Source organism: Lingula anatina, chromosome 5 (assembly GCF_051362555.1).
Source record: "Lingula anatina isolate TDL-2025a chromosome 5, LinAna3.0, whole genome shotgun sequence".
Taxonomy (NCBI): domain Eukaryota; kingdom Metazoa; phylum Brachiopoda; class Lingulata; order Lingulida; family Lingulidae; genus Lingula; species Lingula anatina.
In genome coordinates this window covers 2,618,741-2,642,300 of record NC_141771.1, presented here as the reverse complement: position 1 = coordinate 2,642,300, position 23,560 = coordinate 2,618,741, and the positions used below count along the sequence as shown (strand labels likewise).

Genomic DNA, 23,560 nt, shown 5'->3' with positions numbered 1-23,560 from the left:
GATCGGTAACTCGGGCTACGGTAAAACGGTGACCAACAAAGAAAGGCATCGCGACACCGAGTATTGCGGCGAGACAAAAGCCTCCCAAAAAGTTAACAGTCACCGTTTTCGGCGTTTAGATAAAATTTGCGAAAACACGTACGAGGTCGAGCTAAACAAAAAAATCATCAAATTGGACCTTCCTCTACACATAGGTGTGATGGTGTATCAGTACGCCAAGCTGCGCATGCTGGAGTTTTATTAGGACTTCATGCTAAAATTCGTGGATCCGTCCGATTTCCAGTATTGTGAAATGGACACGGATTCTGCGTACATCGCCTTCTCGGCAGAAAGCTTAGAAGACGTAATAAAACCTCACATGAGAGCACAATACGAAGCCGAGAAACATATGTGGTTTCCACGAACTGATACACCTGAACACGAGGCATTTGACAAACGCACGCCCGGGTTGTTCAAAGCAGAGTGGGTCGGTGACGGTGTCGTCGGTCTCTGCAGTAAGACCTATTACTGTTTCGGAGAAAATACCGGCCCGAAATTTAGCTGCAAAGGGGTCAATAAAGCAGGTGCATTTTCTGTTGTTGACCAAAAGGAATGGTTAAAATTACCCTGTTGCTACCAATGCCGAAGACACTACATGGCATAAGAGTTATGGCACAGTTCAAACTGCAGAACTAAATTACTTACGAGATTAGTCCAGTACATATTTCATATAGTCAAATAATACTTAATTTGCAAAACTATTAAAGTGCAATATATGGTAGCTAGTCATGATTATATATCTTATTATTACACAAGAAATTTTATACCCAATGATGATTCATTGTGACAAAATACGTGTCAATAGTAAAGGGGCACTTGAGTGCAAACTTTGGTGCAAACTATGAGGAAACCATAGCAAGTCTAAAAATTATACATCAAACTGTTTTATAGCCACGGTACTCGACCCTGGTGGATCTGCACTAAACCTGAGGGATTTAAATAGCCCATGACCATTGTAGAGTGGAATGCGACAAACAACGGGCAGTTGATGTAGTAGCAAAGGTTATAGTGTAGTGTATGTATAGTGTATGTGTGAATGGTGGAGTGTTTTAATAAAAGAAAACAACAATGACCGTCGTGTAGAGTGTTAAGGCACTATAATCCTAAATTCGAGTGCTGACCATTAAGCAGTGCGAAGGCTGCACCATAGGTCATGGCAGCCAAAAGCAACATGCTTGCATGAAGCCTGTCTTCGCAGTGTCTGCCTTTAGCTTGTTCGACCAAGCGTTGGAACTCGTCACAGCAGGCAACATCCTAAAAGCGTACGACCACTACCAGGCCCAAATGAAAGAGGAATACGACCTGTACATCGTGGCCGTCATCTTACGTGTTGGAGAATATAAAGAGAGGTTTCTCGGAGAGATCACGGAAGACAAGGCATCGACCCCTCAAGCTGTAGAATCGAAACTCCAATCAACATACGATGCAGTGACTGAATTGTAATGTCACATGTAGAAAAGATACTTATCAGTCTGTTTTTCATTGCAAATCTTTTGATTCAATTGCATGGTCATGCATTATGCTTCAGATCAATCTGTTGATCGCATTGTCTTAGTGTACAGTTTTAGGGTAGTGACTGGTGTTTGGCATACTAAGAAGAGAGTATTTAAGGTCGCGTTACTTGAAAGAGCTTCACTCACTGCTGAATACTGTGAAATCTGAAAAAATAAAAAAATTTATAAAGCTACAAACCTACAATGCAGCAATTTGGTGGTCTTAAGTGATTCCACTTCTAAAAGCAAGATACACATGTGACTCAGTGGATGAATGGGGAAAGTTCAAAAAGAGATTCCTCGAATTGAAGAGGTAATTACTGGGAGTAGGCGACAAGATGTGAACTTCCATGATAGATATGGGGTAAATGGGAACACTAATGGGTTCAACAATTTTCGAATGGTGTTGACCTATACATCTGCCAGTAATGCTTTTTTATGACGATGCATTCAACAAACTCAGCTGGAAATCTGTTGAATTCAAAAATTGGACACCATGCAGATCATGCAACAGATTTTTTGTCTCTGCTTCGTGTTATCACAATCACCTCGCAACAAAGGAAAAGGGCATCTCAACAAACAAGTTATTTTTTACTTGTGAAGCATGCCACAAATTTGTCAACAGACAAAACAAAAAGATACACATTTGTTTTTCATACAAATGTCAGATTTGCAAAATACAGGTGCAAAAAGGTCATCTGTGCTACATGCAACCCTTAAAGAAACAGAAAATTTTTCCAAAACATTTGTGAAAATGACGAGTCCGAGCACACGTCTTCTATATCTGAAGAAGAGCCATCAACAACCATCAACCTCTACACATAAAAGAAGAAAAAAAGAAAAATCTTAATTAAAGTACAAGACAGCCACATATTTTCTTTGACTTTGAAGCTATGCAGACTAACAATGGTTTGCATGAAGCTAATTTAGTTGTGGCTCAAAGGGTATGTCTTTACTGTTTAGATTACGAGGTAACCTCCGAAAGCATCTGTGAAAGATATGGAGATCAAGAACTCAAATTCAGACAATTTTTTTAGATATTAAGGAACAAAAAGGACAAAAAATTGAGAATTTCATTCAGCTATCACGATAGCCAGTGCCTGTAATTTGGTATTTTGAGCCCTTTTTCTAAAGTCGGCTACAACTGTTATAATTCCACAATGTGGGTATGTAAAGAAACACAAAACCTCAGCAAAAGCAAGAAAATATTTAGAGGTACAAGACAGAATTGACCCCAAGAAGCTTATTATGGGGGGCTCACTCTGTGTAGAGCGTGTGCTACCAACTGTTAACAAAGAACAGGTTGCCATACTAGTACAGAATGTAGCTTAACAAGCACAGGGGTTTCTGTTGAATTAAAAATAAAGGTGGTCTTAATAGGGCACACCATAGTATGTTTCCACAGAGTATGGCAATCCCAAAAGCCAAGAGGGTGCTCTTTTTGCTGAGTACATGGACACTTTTCTCAAACTAAAACAAGTGGCCAGCAGATACCCTGCAGATTGTGAGACACCTGAGGAAAAAACAAACAAACAAAAAAAAAAAAAAGTTACTTCCACCAATATGCTCAAAAAGAAGGGATACATTAGAACCTACAATACTAATGTGATCATGGCAGCACACTCAACTGCCCATGCACGGCTGGTATGTATGAGGCTTTGGAATTTGTAAATGAAAAAGTGCTATACTTTGATACAGATTCAATCATATTTCTTGTTGATGGAAAACCCGAAACAGAAAGGTAATTATACTCCATCATAGGATCGTATTTGAGCAACTTTACTGATGAACTAAACCAGAACGATTACATAATCCAGTTCTCGTGCTGGAGGCAAAAACATTATGCTTATGTTACTAAAAATGGAAAGACTGTTTGTGAGGTAAAAGACATCAGTTTGAACTATACATCAGCTCAAACTGTCAACTATGAAACCATGTTGAACATGGTGCACAGCAAAGGGACGAGAAATGTTGTTGTAACTAGTAGTATATGTCAACCGTTGGGTTACCATTTGCCTGGTGGTCCCCTGGAGGCCCTGTCACGTAAGTATGACGTTACAACACGTAATCATTTGGTTGGAGGTCTCCTGATGTAATTATGACGTAACAGTGCGTATCCACATATAGGGACAAAGTAAGTAGTATTTGGTTGGAGGTCCCCTGTTACGTAATTATGACGTAACGATGTGTAATCATATATATATATATATATATATATATATATATATCCTTCGTGGGACCTGTTATGTGATTATGACGTAACAATGCGTTATCATTTTGTTCATTCCTTACGATCAATTAGTGGGTTACGTATTGTTTCATCATCAACGGAACTACGTATTACACATAAAAATGAACTGCCATAACGTAACTCTATTGTTTTTAAATTAATTACAATGGCAACAGAATAGTTTCATGAATTAATTAACAGTGTAATCAGACATTGTTTTGAAATCAATAAGTATCACTTATTTGAATGTTATTTAATCTAGGATGTGTCTTATCTTGACACCTACCGGACACCAAGTGAACTACTGATTTTTGCGCGTATTTCACCAACTGATCTGCAATCTAGGATGTGTCTTATCTTGACACCTACAGGACACCAAATGAACTACTCATCTTGGCGCATATTTCACCAACCGACCTGCGCTAAGAATTATGTAACAGAGTTCATTTGGTTCCCCTTTACGTTGCGGTACTGTGCTCGACACAAAAGAATGCATTTAAGGTAAATAAAATTGTGTGATGAAATTGCAGCATAAACAGTTAGCGTGCGTTGTTGCCTTGGGACCGCGTTGTTTATCGCGTCCTACTGGATTACAACCGGTCTTTATAACAGTTCACAGCAGGCACCCGTTCGCAACGATAGAACTAAAATTAATTCGAAATGTTGTTTCACATTAGCATTTTGACGGAGGATGGGAGGCTTTTTTGCTTCGTTATATCCACGGAGGAGATAATGCTCCTCTTGTTAATGGCAGAGCTTGAGGTTCCCTATGGCTCTGAAAGAAATCCAATTATTTTGAATTAACCGGTAAGTGTTACCTATGTATTCATGTTTTAACGTAATTAAACTTGATTTAATTTAAACAATATTCGCGTGATTTCTTCAAAGGGGTCTATAAAACTCATCCCAGCAGACAAATAAAACATGTCAAGTGAGTATACATATATCGTTCTGCCAGGGTCGCAGATGATTTTTTCACAAGTCAATGTGTTTATATAAATTCATGAGACAACACAAAAACTCCGCAAACAATCTTTGAACAACTCGAAGACGAAGGCATTGTTATCCCCAAGGAAGACCGATACTACCGATATCGAGCCACATTCGATATCGAGTGCCTCTTGTCTAAACACGAACACCCCGAACACGGCCAAACGCTTCGCTTGGAAAACGAACACCAATTTCTAAGTGTAAGCGTGTGCAGCAATGTACCCGGGTACACCAAACCTGAGTGCATTATTTCTAACGGTGAGCCATCGCTAGCTGTGCAACAGTTCATAGACAACTTACAAGACATGAGCCGCGCAGCCGAAAAGATTCAAACAGACAAGTTTAGCTGGGTTTTTGAAGAACTAGATAAAAAAATTGCCAAAGATATGGAAAGTGAGAGTGAGAATACGGACGATGACGGTGACGAAGACACCGCATTAACAAGACATTATTTAACAAAACTAAGCAAAAAGTTTCGCAAGTATTTAAAAGAATTGCCTGTATTAGGGTTTAACAGCGGGCACTATGACTTAAACGCCATGAAAAAGTTGTTTTTTCCACTGTTGTTAAACGCGGAAGAGATACGTTTTGTGGTAAAGCGAAACAACAACTTTATGGTGTTGAAGTCAGATAGCCTTAAAATTTTGGATATTTGCAATTACCTAGCTCCTGGTTGTAGTTACAGCCAATTTCTTAGGGCGTTTGAGTGCAACGAATCCAAGGGGTTCTTTCCGTACGAATGGATGGACTCCTTGGATAAACTCGAGCATACCGACATTCCTCCTCTAGACGCTTTTTATTCCAACTTGAAACAAACCACCATTAGTGAAGAAGATTACGCATTGTGCAAACACGTTTTGCGGGAGAACAACATGAAAACCATGCGTGATTTTCTCACATGGTACAACAATAAAGATGTTGTTCCAATGTTAGAAGCTGTGGGTAAAATGTTTACATTCTACGAAGAAAGAGGTATTGATATGTTCAAAGACGGCATAAGCATGCCTGGGTTGACGTTAAAGTACCTGTAAGAACAAAATGATTGTACCAAACTTTGTTTATGGTTTATTGCATCAGATATGCTGAGCAAGCACATCTATCACATTCTTCTAATAAAAGGACTCCATTAGCATAAGTGAATAGTCCTAGTTGTCACACCCAGGAGAGTGTGGGTCAGTTAGGTGTGTACTGCAGAGGTGTAGAAATGCAGTGGCAATTTCATGTTTACCCAGTAGAGGCATAATGGTAAGATGTTTATGCCAATTTTATACATAATGTATTTATCAGTATTGCTTTGTTTATATTATATAATTTATTAATTAATAACCTGGTTGCTAAATGTATTTAATTTGTAATTTGTATTATAAACTCGGATGTTATGTGAGAAGTGGTGATACCATCTAGACAAATAAGTGACAATTGTATTTTCTTTGTTTTAGTTACACGGCTGTTTCAACCTGAGAATATTTGAAAATAAAGCTCAAGTAAAGGAATATGCCAGTTGTCATTTGCCTCGTTTTTCTGTGGCCCCTGCGAGCTACAGTACCTCTTTCAGAACGTAGGAGGTGCATATTTTACCCTGTTGGACGACAAAGTATTAGATGGGGATCAGCCCCATGATTTTGTTTATTTTTTCTTAGTTTGTTGTCACAATAGCCAACATATTTTTCCAGATAGAACAGTTCATCGTCCTAATGGACGGTGAAACCGGTGAAGTCGAAGTCATGGACCTCGACTCTGACGATGAATCGATTACAATGGAGGACGTAGAGGTCGTAGAAATCACAAACCTCGACGACGATGAAGAAGATGATGTCGAGGTAATAGATTTAACGAACAGCGACGACGATGAAGAAGAAGGTGAAAGATGAGGTGCGTTTTAACATTTTAAGTCAAATTTTATCAAGTCGTAGTGGCTGACTCAGAAGAGTCGGTCCTAGCTGCTGTTATTTAGAAAACACTATATGCGATTTAGAAAAAATTATCACGCACTGCCCAGAAAAGATCAAGTGATTTTCCAGAATGTTTGGCAGTTTTTTTTCAAGACGATTATACAACGGCCTTCCTTGTAAAGATTCTCCGATGCAATACACGACTGTCAATGTATTTTGCTGTATAGATACGGAGAAATCTGACAGACTTCTCATCCTAAACATGGAATTTTTACTCTACCGCTGCATCAGCTGCAATCACCTGGTACTAATTTTTTATACGGAGGATATGATGGTTGAGGTGTTCAGAGTGGACGTAAGTATCTTTTACATCATATATTCTAACGATTCATGCAAACAATTGTGCATAGCTTTATCATAGGTATTTATTCAATAGATTATTTCGTATTTCTGATAAATATTTTAAGTTATATCATTTTTTACGGGACTCGGAAGACCCAATCCAAATAATGGAGGGTGACGTTTATCGAGGCGGCTTATCTTGGCACGTGTTGCACCAACCGACCTAAGCTGGGAATTATGTAACAGACTTCATTCAGTCCCCCTTTCCGTTGCAATCTAGAACGAGCTTGGCACAAAAGAACGCATTTAAGGCAAATAAAATTGTGTAATAAAATTGCAGTATAAACAGTTTTAGTGCGTCGTTGCCTTGGTTCTACTGGGATTTTAACTTGTACACAGCGTCTAAATAACAGTTAGGCATTTGTTAGCTGAGCTACCCACCACAGAAAAATGATTTCCAGAATTGTCATAGAACTCGAAGACAGAAAAGAGTTTTCCTTTGTGATCTATACAGATGATATCATAATACATCTGCTAATGCTATTTTTAGCTGAGTTGGAACCCCCCTTAGCACGTGGACCACAGAATCGCTGGTCACAGCTCAGACCTCCGAGAAACCCAGTCTGCATATAGTTCATCTCCGATGCGTTCGAAGGTGTCCGGCCCGGGCCGTCTGGTGTATCTGTAACGTCAAGCATTAACAAGTCTTCACGGGTAGATTCCACCAAGGCTAAAGGCAAGGGTAGAAAAGGGAAAGGAAAGAGTAACAGGGGGAAGACCACGGGTATGAAGGAGCCTGTACCGAAAAGAAAAGGCAGCGGCATGTCACTCGTTCAGAATTACTTCTGCTTGTTCTGCAATGAGCAGTACATCGAACCCATCCGGGAAGATTAGATTCAGTGCAAAAGGTGCTTGCACTGGGCGCACGAATCCTGCTCAGCATACGATGGCCAGGGTGATTACATCTGCGATGAGTGCATGTTGTAGTAGGGTCTACATAGCATACCTATGGCTAAACTTCTTTAATGTACGTTACGGTCTGTTGAATTCTGTTTAACGACATTAATTATACTCGGTTCAGTTGTGAAATCCATGAGTTTCGATTACGATGTACTCTGGATATCATTTGCTTTCGGCAGGTGACTTCATTAAGTCATTTTATTTTTAGATGAGTAAGTAGATGTCAGTTCTTAAAAGTTGAAATGTACGTTACCTTTAACATCATTCAGGAAATGCAGCTGTGTTTCATGGTAATTCCATTTATCGCCAAACCATTACTACTTCCAAGACCTCTTGTGTTTTTCAAAGTAGGAAGAGCATAATGAATAGCTTTGCAATGCTGGCGTAGCAAGCCACCTAGTTTACCAAAACAACGTATTTGTGTTGATATGGAAAATTTTCTCGTTCATATTTTAACCGTATCGTTTCCTTACCCAATTATGCTTGATTAAACGTTAGTTCCGATTGCATCTGTGATTTTACCTTCTATTCTTCCCAGTCGATAAGAAACTCTGATTCAAATGGAGTTGAAGCATCTTTTATGGAGCCAGGATTCACTTCTTTGAGGTGCTGTCAAGCACAACGTACATAACAGTGACCAATTTAGGGCTTCGTGATGCCTGCTATTGAAACACTGTAACATCGTACCATATGGGATCTTGATGCCGAAAATTCTTATTTGCAAGCCTTAACATATATGCATTTCAAAAACATCGCTAAGAATAGTATTTACAGAGGTAACTTTTTTGGAAAATTCTCACCTGCAATTGTAACGTCTTGCACTAAATGGGATTTAGAAAAAATTATCACCCACTGCCCAGAAGAGATCAAGTGATTTTCCAGAACATTTGGCCGTTTTCTTTCCAGACGATTATACGGCGTTCCTTGTAAAGATTCTCCGACTTAATACATGACTGTCATTGTATTTTGCTTTATAAGTGTGGAGAAATCTGACAGATCCAAAACATAGAATTTTTATTGTACCGCTGCGTCAGGTGCAAGCACCTGGTCTTGATTTTTTTAATAGAAGATGTAAAGGTTGAGGTCTTCCGAGTGGGCGTACGTATCTTTAACATCATATGTTCTAACGATTCATGCAGACAATTGTGCATAGCTTTATCATACGTATTTATTTAGTGTTTTATTAAGTATTTTCGGTAAATATTTTAAATTATATAATTTTTTTACAGGACTCAGAAGGCCCCTTTTGACATAATTGAGGGGGAACTGTATCGGTACCCCATGGAAAAGGTAAACACAACATTTATTCATATATCTAATAGAATGTCTTGTAGCATACTGCGTTAAAGTGGGAAACATACACAAAGATATAAACTGTCCAAGATTACTAAAAAAAGCGTCCACGAAGCAATAATGAACATTTTTTTTCTTTTTACAGATGTTAGACGTCATTATCGATAATTAGCCGGGTAGGCAGAGCCGGTAATTTAGCCGGGTAAGTTTTGTTTACCACATAATATAATGTCGTTTCACTGAATGCTAAAACGTTTTACATAAGGATATGTGGATGTAAATTTGTCATTTGCGGGTAGATAGAGAATAATTATACTATGCTAGAAGCTCAAAAGCCTTGTTTGTCTCTGTAATTAAGGATTTTTTTTTCAGAGATGGACTAAACACGCACAAGCAAAAATAGAAAAATGTATCACGCACAGGGTGATCTTTAAGCAAAAATAAAAATAATTGAAGAATGTAAATTTGTAGTTGTTGTTTTTTTTGGCACGATAAATTTCCAGCATATTGACCTTACCATTTACGACAGTAAATTTTCATTACCATTTACGACAGAACATTTTCAATTCAAAGATTGTGGTGTATATCTCCACAAGCAATCATATTGTCCGTAATGGACACCGATTCCAAAGGAAGAGGCCGACTCAGAAGAAGAGCCAGTCATAGCTGCCAACTCAGAAGAAGAGTCAGTCATAGCGGCTGACTCAGAAGAAGAGTCAGTCATAGCTGCTGACTCAGAAGAAGAGTCAACCACAGCGGCTGTACAATATAATAATAGTTTATTGAGCACAAAGAAATGATTAACATTTACAGGCTCTCAAACTTCTATAAAATATATAATCATAGCGGCAGCAAAGTACTCTCATCTGCGCAGGGATACACGCTTTTAAAATACAATGTTGACAAGTCTTTGGTTTAGTGAAGCGCCCACGTTCAATTTCCAATTTTTGGTCACTTATCCTCATTGTTGCCAAGACTTTTTAAGAGGTCAAGGGGCATTAAGTTTTAGATAGGGACCAGCCTCATTATTTTGTTTAATTTTTCTTAGTTGGTTGTGACAATAGAGAACATTTTTTTCAGGTAGAACAGTTCATCGTTCAAACGGACGATGAAACGGGAGAAATGGAAGTCATAGATGATGTTGATGAAAGCATTATCATAGATGAAAATATCGAGGTCGTAGACATCACCAACATCGATGATGAAACTGGAGAAATTGAGGTCACAGACCTAGATTCAGATGATGAAAGCGTTATAATGGATGATAACATCGAGGTCGTAGACCTCACCAACATCGACGAAGGGGAGGAATGGGAAGATGAAGAAAATAAATGAATAGTGAGTTTTAACATTTTGAGTCAAATTTTAGCAGTGACGCCTAATTTAAAACATGTTGTTGGCTAAATGTATTCATATTTTTCTGGGTAAATGTGGTATTTTCCTGCCAAAGACATTATGACATTATTACATTATGTTATGTTAATTATAATACGTTACAATGCATTGATACACTACCCTTAGTTGGATTGTGGCATCTGGGGACCAATTATGTAATTATGATGTAACAATGCGTGATTATTTTTGTCCTTCACCAATGGGATCTGATATGTAATTATGACGTAATAATGCATATTCATTTTGTTCATTGCCATTGGGAACCTGATATGTAATTGTGACATTACAACACGTAAGACTAATTGTGACGTAACAACACGTAAGTGTATTGTTTTATGATCAATTAGTGGGTTACGTATTTTTTCAACATCAAATGTCAATGGAACTACATACTGAATTTAAACATTAACTGTCATTGCAACATCACGTAATTCCATTGTTTTTAAATTAATTAAAAACAGTTTTAGTGCATCATTGCCTTGGAACTGCATCGTTTAGTGCGTTCTGCTGGGTTAATAACTTGTACACAGTGTCTAAATAACAGTTAGGTATTTGTTAGCTGAGCTACTCACCCCCAAAAAAAAAATAATAATAATTATTATTTTCCGTATCTTCATCGAAACAGAAGACGGAAGAAATGATTTTTTCCTCATATGTACGGAGGAAATATTGTTATTGTTACTGATGGCGGAACTGGAAGTTCCCTACGGGTCAGAGCGCAATCCAATTATTTTGGATTGATCAGTAAGTGATACCTTTGCATTCATGTTTTAACATAATTAAACTTGATTTAATTTGTAATTCTAGTTTAAACAATGTTTGCACGGTGAAAAAAATAGTTCAATTTCTTCAACGAGGTCTATTAAAGTCATCCAAGCAGTCACAAATATTTTAACAAGTTAAACCAAAATAAAAATCTCGATTTTTTTAGAGGATCCAGCTTCACAAAGTGTGCCAGAGCGTTGAAATACCGAAATTAACCCAGAGCCAGTTCCATGGGAGTAAAAGAATATACCAACAAAGAATATATATATATATATATATATATATATATATATATTCCTCATAATAAGAGAGCAGAACATAATGTGAAATTATGTAAAACATATATGGGCACTAACTCACGTCATCCAGTGGAAGCCTTTGTTGTCATAGAGCAAAGAGCCATACGGTGTGACACCCTCCTACAAGCAGTAGATCTCTGTTTCAAGACTTTCTACATCTTGGACCTTGACTACCCTTTACCATGTTTCACAGTGTGGGAGTTTTTCCAGCATGTTGTGTACAAGATTTCTGATGAAGGTGAACCTTCTCCACTTATAAAGTCCCTGAGTGGATTTTTCTCCAATGACTTGGTGTAAGAGGACAATACTGAGCTAGGCTCTGTTCTCACAACTTTTAGATCGATCTATCACCGCGGGGAGTCTCACTAGATTACTGTCAGATAATCCCCCTTAAGTGTCCGTCCCCGCCTACTACAAGCTTTAAGGGGTAATTAACTTTCGTGTCCGCCCGGCTGACAGCTATTTAGCGTGAACCCCCAGGGAGTTAGGTCGATCCAATGTAGGTCGATCTAATCTATGAGAATGGGGTGCTACATGTACATGTACCAGTGGCACGGCTGAATCAGTGAAAATGAGGAGTGATGACTGCTTGTTAACTGTGGACTTTTTTAATTGAGATTTTAAAAGGTTTTATAATATTTGTTCTTGTTCATACTGTATACTTAGAAATTTGAGGTTAACTGTGTTTCCATTTCTGTTTTTGTTGTACAGGTAGTGCAACATATGTATGTGTATCGTAATCATTCCACTAGCATTTAAGGAAGTTGTTACATGTATCAGAGTTTTACATGCATATATTTTTCCATGTGATTTTATGTATGAAATTATGGTAGTTGCATTACAGAATAAAGGTTGAATTGTATTTTGAAAAAAAATCTTGTCATTTTACAGTTTAGAAGCTTGTAAATCAGTAGAATTAAGTAATTTGTAAAGGGAAATTAGTAGGGGTGGTTGACCCAATGGTAAGTTTAAATAACCTAATATTTGGGTTAAAACAACCCAAATTTGGGTCAAAATTATAACCCAAGTGCTGGGTTGATATTTTAACCCAACTTGCTGGGTTAAATTAACCCAAATTGGGTAGGTGCTATTTTAACCCAGCACTGGGTTAAAAAAATTAACCCAATATGGGTCAAAATTAACCCAGTCAAGTTTAGAGTGTAATTTTTCTTAGTTTGTTGTGACAATAGCAAACATTTTTTTTCCAGATAGAACAGTTCATCGTCCTAACGGATGGTGAAACCGGTGAAGTCGAAGTCATGGACCTCGACTCTGACGATGAATCGATTACAATGGAGGACGTCAAGGTCGTAGAAATCACAAACCTCGACGACGACGAAGAAGATGATGTCGAGGTAATAGATTTAACGAACAGTGACGACGATGAAGAAGAAGGTGAAAGATGAGGTGCGTTTTAACATTTTAAGTCAAATTTTATCAAGTCATAGCGGACGACTCAGAAGAAAAGTGGGTCGTAGTGGCTGACTCAGAAGAGTCGGTCCTAGGTGCTGTTATTTAGAAAACACTATATGCGATTTAGAAAAAATTATCATGCACTGCCTAAAAAGATCAAGTGATTTTCCAGAACGTTTGGCAGTTTTTTTTCAAGACGATTATACAACGGCGTTCCTTGTAAAGATTCTCCGACGCAATACAAGACTGTCATTGTATTTTGCTGTATAGATACGGAGAAATCTGACAGACTTCTCATCCTAAACATGGTATTTTTACTCTACCGCTGCGTCAGCTGCAAGCACCTGGTACTAATTTTTTATACGGAGGATATGATGGTTGAGGTGTTCAGAGTGGACGTAAGTATCTTTTACATCATATATTCTAATGATTCATGCAAACAATTGTGCATAGCTTTATCATACATATTTATTCAATATTTTATTTGGTATTTCTGATAAATATTTTAAGTTATATCATTTTTTACGGGACTCGGAAGACCCAATCCAAATAATGGAGGGTGACGTTTATCGTTACCCCACCGAAAAGGTAAACACAACATTTATTCATATATCTAATAGAATGTCTTGTAGCATAATGCGTTAAAGTGGGAAACATACACAAAGATATAAACTGTCCAAGATTACTTTAAAAAGTGTCAACAAAGCAAAAATAAACATATTTTTCTTTTTAAAGATGTTAGACGGCATTATTGACGGGTAGGCAGAGCTGGTAATTTAGCCGGTTAAGTTTTGTTTACCACATAATATAATGTTGTTTCATAGATTGCGAAAACGTTTTATATAAGAATATGTGAATGTAAATTTGTCAATTGCGGGTAGATAGAGAATAATTATACCATGCTAGAAGCTCAAAAGCCTTGTTTGTCTCCGTAATTAAGCATTCTTTTTTTCCCAGAGATGGACACGCACAGGGTGTAATTTGTGGCAATAGGATAGAATAAATCTTAGGTGCACTTTCAGTATCCGAATAACAAGTACATTTGTAGGCCGCCATCTTGTTTACGTTTTGGAAAAAAATCTCCCCAAAAAACATTTTCTTGAGCAGCATTGTTGTTTTTTGCGATTTTTTTTGCGATTTAGCTTGAATACGACAAGGGCCGGTGATCTTTGAGCAGAAATAAAAATAAATGAAAATGTAAATCTGTAGTTGTTTTTTTCTTTTGCAAGATAAATTTCCAGTATATTTAACTTACCATTTACAAACTCTCCAGAACATTTTCAATTCAAAGATCGTAGTATTGTATTTTTCCACAACTAGTCATGTTGTCCTTATGCTTTAAGCTGGTCAGTTGAGCCTTTAAAAAAAAGGACATTATAGTATGACCCCTTTAATCCGGCTAGTTTTGGAAGTGTGTTAAAATTATATGGAGCGTTGCAAAAAGATGAAAAGAAAATTACCCATGAGCAAATGAAGAGTTCTTGATAAGACAAGATACATTTAAACTACATGCTAAAGTCAGAAAAAAAAATCCGTTTTACTTAACCGTGTGAGGCCATTTCAAGAGACACGCAGAAGGAATTGAAGAGGCCTTCACTAGTGGGCTTGATTTGGTCTTAAAGTGCAAATTAAGTTCACAAATAGTCTTACATGATCTTAAACCATAGGGACAGTTGGTCATCCGGGCACTTTACCTTAGCAACCGGCATCTGGGGTAAAACAAATCGGGCAACATGGCGGATCGCATTGACTTCTATGTAAAAGTTGGCAGAGTTCGTCCGAAGATATCATGCTTCACAGTGCCTTACCACTTGTGTCAGTGAGGAAGAGTTATTTACCTGGTCGATTTCCTTTACAGGCCTTTGTAATTAGCCACTGCTCACCTGGTCAAGAGATAAAATCGGCCTTAACTGCCGATCGTTATCTGTGATCGGGAATCTTACAGTGGTAGATTGCAAAGACCCATTAGCTTACCTGGATGAGCATGATATTCACATCTCTTTGAAAAGAAAAGCATATGGAAACAACTGATATTATCAAGGAAGGTTTCAATTGTACTATAATAACTGTTGATGTTGCATATAGTGCTGACACATATGACGGGGTAGATTTTGCAGGCCTACTGAATTGAACAGCACTGTTTAACTCTCAGGCACGAACAAAAGTGAAATTGTGGAAGCTTGCTGTTAACCAGGTGACACTACCAACACATTAATAAATTCTAATGGGATTTGTTAAATTTCAAAGACCCACGGAAAAGTAAACGACTATTGCAGCCTATAGGTCGTGCAAACGTGACTAAAGACGGGATTGTTGATCGAAACAAGATTTGGTCATAGCTATACATGCACTACGGGATTGATGTATGTGTGTATAGATTATTTTATTATAGATAAGGAGAAAGTCACTGTACCTTGTTTGGTATTTATGTTTGTCGTTTGTTACAGGAATTAATAAGTAATATTTACAAGAAATTGAGATTGCATCTTGTTTTGGCATGTGTGACGGTTTATAAATTCTTTTAGTTAAAATTGATGGACTATAACGTCAAACTTTTTTGTTGTAAGTTAACTGAGAATGTTATTAAGATAAGATAAAAACGTACGTCAATATATTGACAAACCTGTGAGTTAATGTCTAAATCTTTAAGTTATCAAGTAAAATATAAAAAAGTTGCCATAAATAAAGCGACCTTAAATGGTAAAATAACATACAGCTTTATTACCGTGTTTGTTATTCAATTTAATTTTAACCTTGTGCGTTTTGAAACTTTTAAAACGTTCTGTCGTCCATGATATTTCGCCAATTTTCGTACCAGAAAAGTGTACACTAAGATTGTAAACACTCATAGACGTATAGCTGCCAATATTAATACAGGTAACAAAAAGTTAGCAAGCAACTGCTTATGCTGTCCTATTACTATACAGACAAAAGAGGCCATGGGACCGATGACATTGCCCCTATCCCGTTCCCCTGGGTATTGCAGCAGCAGGTGATTTAATCACAATTTGTAGAAATCTTATTCTAAAAACTTCTCAGTGTTGCACATTTTCCAGGCCTTTCTTACGATCCACGTTCTAAGAAGCCATTCCTATTTCACCAAATTATGTACATGTATATACTTAGGGTGAACATTTGCGTATGCAGTTAATACCAATTTTATCCCATAACAAGTTAAACAGTAGTTTATTACAAAGGCCTGCTAACTCAATAGTCCAGGTAAATGATTCAACCCGCCAGACACAAAAGGTCAAGCACTGCCTTTGCAAAATCTTCTGCTGTAAAATTCCCGATCACAGATAACGATCGGCAGTTATGTTAGGGCCGATTTTATCTCTTTACCAGGTGTGCAGCGGCTAATTACAAAGGCCTGTAAAGGAAATCGACCAGGTAAATAACTCTTCCTCACTGACGTAAGTGGTCAGGCACTGTGAAGTATGATATCTTCGGACAAAGTCTGCCAACTTTTACATAGAAGTCAATGTGATCCGCCATGTTGCCCGATTTGTTTTACCCCAGATGTCGGTTGCTAAGGCGCGTGACGTCAGCCCGGCTGTCCCTATGAGTAAGACTATTTCTGGTCTAACAGCCAATTAAGTTGTCTCCCCTTAAACACTCTCCTATTGTGAGCAGAGGTGTCCTCTATTGTGAGGGGAGGTATCCCCCATTGTGAGGGGAGGAAACTGCTTGACCGCTTAAGTAGATGTTAGATCACTTTTGATCTTAAAAGCAGATTCAGTCCATTTTAAGACTACTGCTGTAATGTTTAAGATCGTGTAAGATCACTTGTGAACTTAAATTGCACTTTAAGACCAAATCCAGCCCACTAGTGCTTGTTGAAGGAGCAAGTTTTAGCAGTCCCCTTTTGCAATGGTTACACATTGTCGTTAGATGGTCCAAGATGTCCCATAAAGATCAGTTATGAACAGGGCGCCTCCATTGCCACGGTCATTGTGATGACATATGCTGATTGATTAGCGTTCTTACAGCTCTTCCAAGAAATCTACGCAGCTCTAGGCAAGAAAAAAGATGCCTCTCTCGGTCAGCTGACAGGTACAGATATTGCACACCTTCCAATGGAAGAGCAGAATTTTAAATTTACAATATAGGCAGGCAAGTTTTAGCATTTTGTTTAATTTTATCAGTGTCACATAATGGACTCTTGTTTTATTGAGACATATAATAGATATTTCACAACTTCTTGGAATGAAGAAGTCTCACTTGTACACACAGGCCATATTGTGTTTACCTAAAGGTCAATTATTTCCTTAAAAGAAAAGACTATAAATTGAACAGACTTGGCACCAACCCGTTTGTTTTAAAAAGAATAATACAATCTCTCCTTACAATAAGACGCTGTCCGCAATGGTACATATGAATAGGTTTGGTTTTGCTCGTTGTATAACAATGGAAAAGAAGTCATTCATAGTGATTGACTCAGAAGAGGGGTCAATCATAGCGAGTCTAGTGACTGACTCAGAAAAAGAAGAGTCATTCATAGAGATTAACTAAAAATAGGGGGTTAGACTTAATGACTCTGGAGAGGAGGAGAAAGTCATAGTGATTGGGGCATCCATATGCAATACTATTTCAATGTTTGAAATGGAAACGGTAAATGCAGAATATCATACAGACCAAGATACAGGTCAGGGTCAAAAGCAATCACTAGAAGTCCTACAAACAAAACAAACAAAATAATTTTCAAAGCAACTTACACAGATTCATTAGATCATGAAGGAATATGTCTTCGATTTTTACCACTGCTAAAGCAGGTGCATTTTCTGTTGTTGACCAAAAAGAATGGCTAAAATTACCCTGTTGCTACCAATGCCGAAGACACTACATGGCATAAAAGTCATGGCACAGTTCAAACTGCAGAACTAAATTATTTACGAGATTAGTCAAGGACATATTTCATATAGTCAAATAATACTTGACTTGCAAAACCATTCAAGTGCAATATATGGTAGCTAAGTCATGATTATATATCTTATTATTACACAAAGCATTTTACATCCAATGATGATTCAGTGTTACAAAATACATGTCAATAGTAAAGAGGCACTTAAGTGCAAACTTTGGTGCAAACTATAAGGAAACCATAGCATGTCTAAAAAATTATAGATCAAACTGTTTTATAGCCACGGTACTGGACCCTGGTGGATCTGCACTAAACCTGAGGGATATAAATTGCCCATGACCATTGTAGAGTGGAATGCGACAAAGTGCTGTTGATGTAGTAGCAAAGGTTATAGTGTATGTGTGAATGGTGGAGTGTGTGTTTTGATAAAAGAAAACAAACAAGGACTGTTGTGTAGAGTGTTAGGGCACTATAATCCTAAATTCGAGAGCTGACCGTTGAGCAGTGCGAGGGCAGCGCCATAGGTCATGGCAGCCAAAAGCAACATGCTTGCATGGAGCCTGTCTTTGCAGTGTCTGCCCTTAGCTTGTTCGACCAAGCGTTGGAACTCGTCACAGCAGGCAACATCCTAAAAGCTTACGACCACTACCAGGCCCAAATGAAAGAGGAATACGACCTGTACGTCATGGCCGTCATCTTACGTGTTGGAAAATGTAAAGAGAGGTTTTTCGGAGAGATCACGGAAGAGGAGGCATCGACCCCTCAAGCTGTAGAATCGAAACTCCAATCAACATACAATGCAGTTTACGGTGACTGAATTGTAATGTCACATGTAGAAAAGATACTTATCAGTCTGTTTTTCATTGTAAATCTTTTGATTCAGTGCGTTTTTTTGCATGGTCATGCATTATGCTACAGATCAATTGGTTGATCCCATTGTCTTAGCATACAGTCTTAGGGTAGTGATTGATGTTTGGTGCACTAAGAGGAGAGAATTTAAGGTCGTGTTACTTGAAAGAGCTTCACTCACTGCTGAATACTGTGAAATCTAAAAAAATAGCAACTCTATAAAGTTACAAGGAGGCAAACTTATAACCATTTGCAAAAAACCTACAATGCAGCAATTTGGTGGTCTTTAGTGATTCCACTTCTAAAAGCAAGATACCCATGTCAGTGGATGAATGGGAAAAGTTCAAAAGAGATTCCCTGAATTGAAGAGGTAATTACTGGGAGTAGGCGACAAGATGTGAACTTCGATGATAGATATGCGGTAAATGGGAACACTGATGGGTTCCACAATTTTCGAATGGTGTTGACCTATACATCTGCCAGTAATGCTTTTTTTATGACGATGCATTCAACAAACTCAGCAGGAAATATGTTGAATTCAAAAATTGGACACTATGCAGATTGTGCAACAGATTTTTTGTCTCTGCTTCGTGTTATCACAATCACCTCGCAACAAAGGCAAAAGGGCATCTCAAGAAAAAAAGTTATTATTTACTTGTGAAGCATGCCACAAATTTGTCAACAGACAAAACAAAAAGATGCACATTTGTTTTTCATACAAATGTCAGATTTGCAAAACACAGGTGCAAAAAGGTTATCTGTGCTACATGCAACCCTTAAAGAAACAGAAAATTTTCCAAAACATTTGTGAAAATGACAAGTCCGAGCACACGTCTTCTATATCTGAAGAAGAACCATCAACAACCATCAACCTCTACACATAAAGAAGAAAAAAGAAAAATCTTAATTACAGTACAAGACGGCCACATATTTTCTTTGACTTTGAAGCTATGCAGATTAACAATAGTTTGCATGAAGCTAATTTAGTTGTGGCACAAAGGGTATGTCTTTACTGTTTAGATTACGAGGTAACCTCCGAAAGCATCTGTGAAAGATATGGAGATCAAGAACAAAAATTTAGACAATTTTGTAGATATTACGGGACAAAAAGGACAAAAAATTGAGAATTTTCATTCAGCTATCACAATAGTAAGTGCCTGTGATGTGGTATATTGAGTCCTTTTTCTAAAGTCGGCTACAACCGTTATAATTCCACAAGGTGGGTATGTAAAGAAGCACAAAACCTCAGAAAAGCAAGAAAATATTAAGAGGTGCAAGACAGAATTGACCCCAAGAAGCTTATTATGGCGTGTTCACTCTGTGTAGAGCGTGTGCTACTAACTGTAAACAAAGAACAGGTTGCCATACTAGTACAGAATGTAGCTTAACAAGCACAGGGGTTTCTGTTAAATTAAAAATGAAGGTGGTCTCAATAGGGCACACCATAGTTTGTTTCCACGAAGTATGGCAATCCCAAAAGCCAAGAGGGTGCTCTTTTTGCTGAGTACATGGACACTTTTCTCAAACTAAAACAAGGGGCCAGCATATACCCTGCAGGTTGTGAGACACCTGAGGAAAAAAATAATAAAATAAAAAAATAAAAAAACAAAGTTACTTCCACCAATATGCTCAAAAAGAAGGGATACATTAGAACCTGCAATACTAATCATGGCAGCACACTCAACTGCCCATGCACGTCTGGTCTTGTATAAGGCGTTGGAATTTGTAAACAAAAAAGTGCTGTACTTTGATACAGATTCCATCACTTTTCTCGTTGATGGAAAACCCGAAACTGAAAGGTATTTATACTCCATAAGAGGGTCGTATTTGAGCGACTTTACCGATGAACTAAACCAGAATGATTACATAACCCCGTTCTTGTGTTGAAGCAAAAAAATCATGCTTACATTACTAAAAATGGAAAGAATGTTTGTGAGGTAAAAGACATCAGTTTGAACTATACATCAGCTCAAACTGTCAACTATGAAACCATGTTGAACATGGTGCACAGCAAAGGGACGAGAAACGTTGTTGTAACTTCTATTACAATCAAGAGAAATCCTCAAACAAAAACTCTCCATTCCACAAAAGAACAAGGCAGCAAAGCTGTCAAATGTACAGACAAAAAGCAGGAAATAACTATGCACAAAATAGGCTACTGTCAATTCTGATGCAAAAGTACATTATGTTAAACTGCAAATTCAACATCAAATTTTAATTATGCTCAACAGGTAATACCAATGTAAGTAAAACATGTAACAAGCATAAGGCTTCAGGCCCATGGGAGTTAAAGTTCACACTTTGAAAATGTATAACTTCCAGAAAAAGAAGCCAATTAGACTACTTTTCCAACCCAGGCTGCATTTTAGTCCTGCATTTCTTTTTTGAACATTTGGCAATCATAAGTAACATGGTTTTCCCATAATGGTCATCATGGCAGCAGCACCCATAATTGTTTTCTTCTATTCTGATGCAATATTACATAATGTTTAACAGCATAATGACCGTCAATTTTTAATAATAAAATAAACGTATCATGGATTTTCAGAAAATGTGACTAGCATGGGTCTTCAAGCATGTAGAACTTCAAAGTCACACCTTGAAAATGCCAATATGTGAAATATGCTGAAAAGTGAAAAAAGCATAACTTCTACAATAATGGCCCGATCATGCTGATTTTCGAACTTGACCTGCGTTTTATGAATATTCATCAGCTCTGTAAATATGAAGCCAAAAAGTAAAACTGCCTTCCACTTATCGTGTTTACAATGAAAGTGCACGGCGCCGGCGCCGGCGATGACGGCGACAACAGACGCAGGTGATGGCAATATGTACAGACACATCTATATATATATATTTCCTGTACTGTTTGAGAACAGTAAGTGACATGGTTTTTCTTAAATGGTCATCATGGGAACAGTGCCCAAAATAGGTTTTTTTCAAATTTTGATGCAATATTACATAATGTTTAACAGCATAATGACCATCAATTTTTAATAATAAAATATTAGTATCATGGATATTCAGAAAATGTGACTAGCAAAGGTCTTCAGGCCCATGGAACTTCAAAGTCACAACTTGAAAATGCCAAAATGTAAACAAGACAGCACTGTTCTGAAATGTTTTTTTTTTTCATTTTTAACAATTTTTAACATAAAACAAAATTAACAGTTTACTGCCATTTTTATATGATCAACTAAGAAAATTGATGAGATGGGAAAAATATCAATAAAGCAGTGTTAAATGTCCAATTTCTTCCATTCTGAGATTCTGAACATAGTGAATGATTGAATCTGACAAACTGCAATGATATGAGTTTATTTCCATTTTTGAAACTTTATTACACAATACACGATAACAAGTTTACCATCATTTTTACAAAATCAACTAACAATGTTGTAAAGATGCAGGAAATGTCAAACAAAAACTTTAACATATCTTATTAGTTTAATAATGAGACTGTTAACATGCCTAAGAATTGAATCTGAGGAAATGTGAAAAATATGCTGAAAAGTGAAAAAACAGCATAACTTCTACAATAATGGCCTGATCATGCTGATTTTCGAACTTGACCTGCGTTTTATGAATATTCACCAGCTCTGTAAATATAAAGCCAAAAAGTAAAACTGCCCTCCACTTATCGTGTTTACAAGGAAAGTGCACGGCATCGGCATCGGCATCGGCATCGGCATCGCCATCGCCATCGGCATCGGCGACGACAGACGCAGGTGATGGCAATATGTACAGACACATCTGTGTCTGTACATAAAAAAAGACTTATAGATTTCAATACACTAAGAGACAAATTCAACTGGGCGGTGTTACAACACTACCTTTTGGATTTTAAAGAAATTTACATTGAGTTGTTTTGATTTCTAGGTGCTATTGTTTATGTCGTGTAAATTGAAATTCACTCCTTAACTGCATCATTAAAGAAATTTGCACTTTCATATAAGACATTGTTGTTTCTCTGCCTAAGCTCTGTTGCTATAAAACAGTTTGACCTATAATTTTTTGATTGTGGCGATGGTTTTATCACAGTTTGTGCACATGTGCCCTTTTAATCCTCACGTCTCTGCACTGTGACTCTAAATATTTATCATGCCTGGTGTGTGAGAGACATCACGTCACTGCAATACAATGACATAACATCTCACATTCTATTTGACATAACTTAGCACGCACCATAAGACATAAATACACAGCTTTGCCAGGGATAAATCTTGTTCTTAATGCATGGTTATCACAGCGATAATGGCTTCAGTTAATAAAAATGAATTAAATGTACCATGTCAGTGACAACCTCTATTAGTATTATTGCTCTTGAACCCTCTCGTAGGGTACCACTAACACTCAACAAAATTGCCAAATGCTAAAACTGACTTAAACTGGCTTCACAAAGCAGGGTTGATATAACCTGTTGTACTGAAATTTAAACTACATGAAGAAACAAGTGATGAAAAAAGCAATTTGGCTAGTTGAAAAAAAATGCTAGTGCTACCTCATCTCTCATAGTATTGGCATGTGTTTCACAGTCCTACTTATCTCTAAGCATCACTCAGCTGTGGGTCGTTGCTGAAATGGTATTTTTCACATCTTACTGTTGCAGCACTATAGGCTCCACCCAACAGGACTTTTACTGCTCTTTCTTTTCTGTTAGAGGTGTTTCTTTCTTTGCATCCACTGCTGCTTCTCTCTGCTTCTGTCCCTCCAAATACTTGCAGTCGTCTATTGCAAAC

General features: G+C 37.5%; 1 protein-coding gene across 4 annotated transcripts in view; it reads right to left on the bottom strand.

Moving 5' to 3' along the window:
* LOC106172808 (post-GPI attachment to proteins factor 3) overlaps positions 1-23,560 on the bottom strand; it is a 42,325-nt gene that overhangs the window by 13,139 nt on the left and 5,626 nt on the right. For all 4 annotated transcript variants that reach the window (XM_013553711.2, XM_013553709.3, XM_013553710.2 and 1 more), the window contains one exon: positions 1-23,560. This exon is cut by the window's left edge and continues 13,139 nt beyond it. In XM_013553711.2, the coding sequence (XP_013409165.2) occupies positions 23,458-23,560 (103 nt within the window). In that variant the 3' untranslated portion in view covers positions 1-23,457.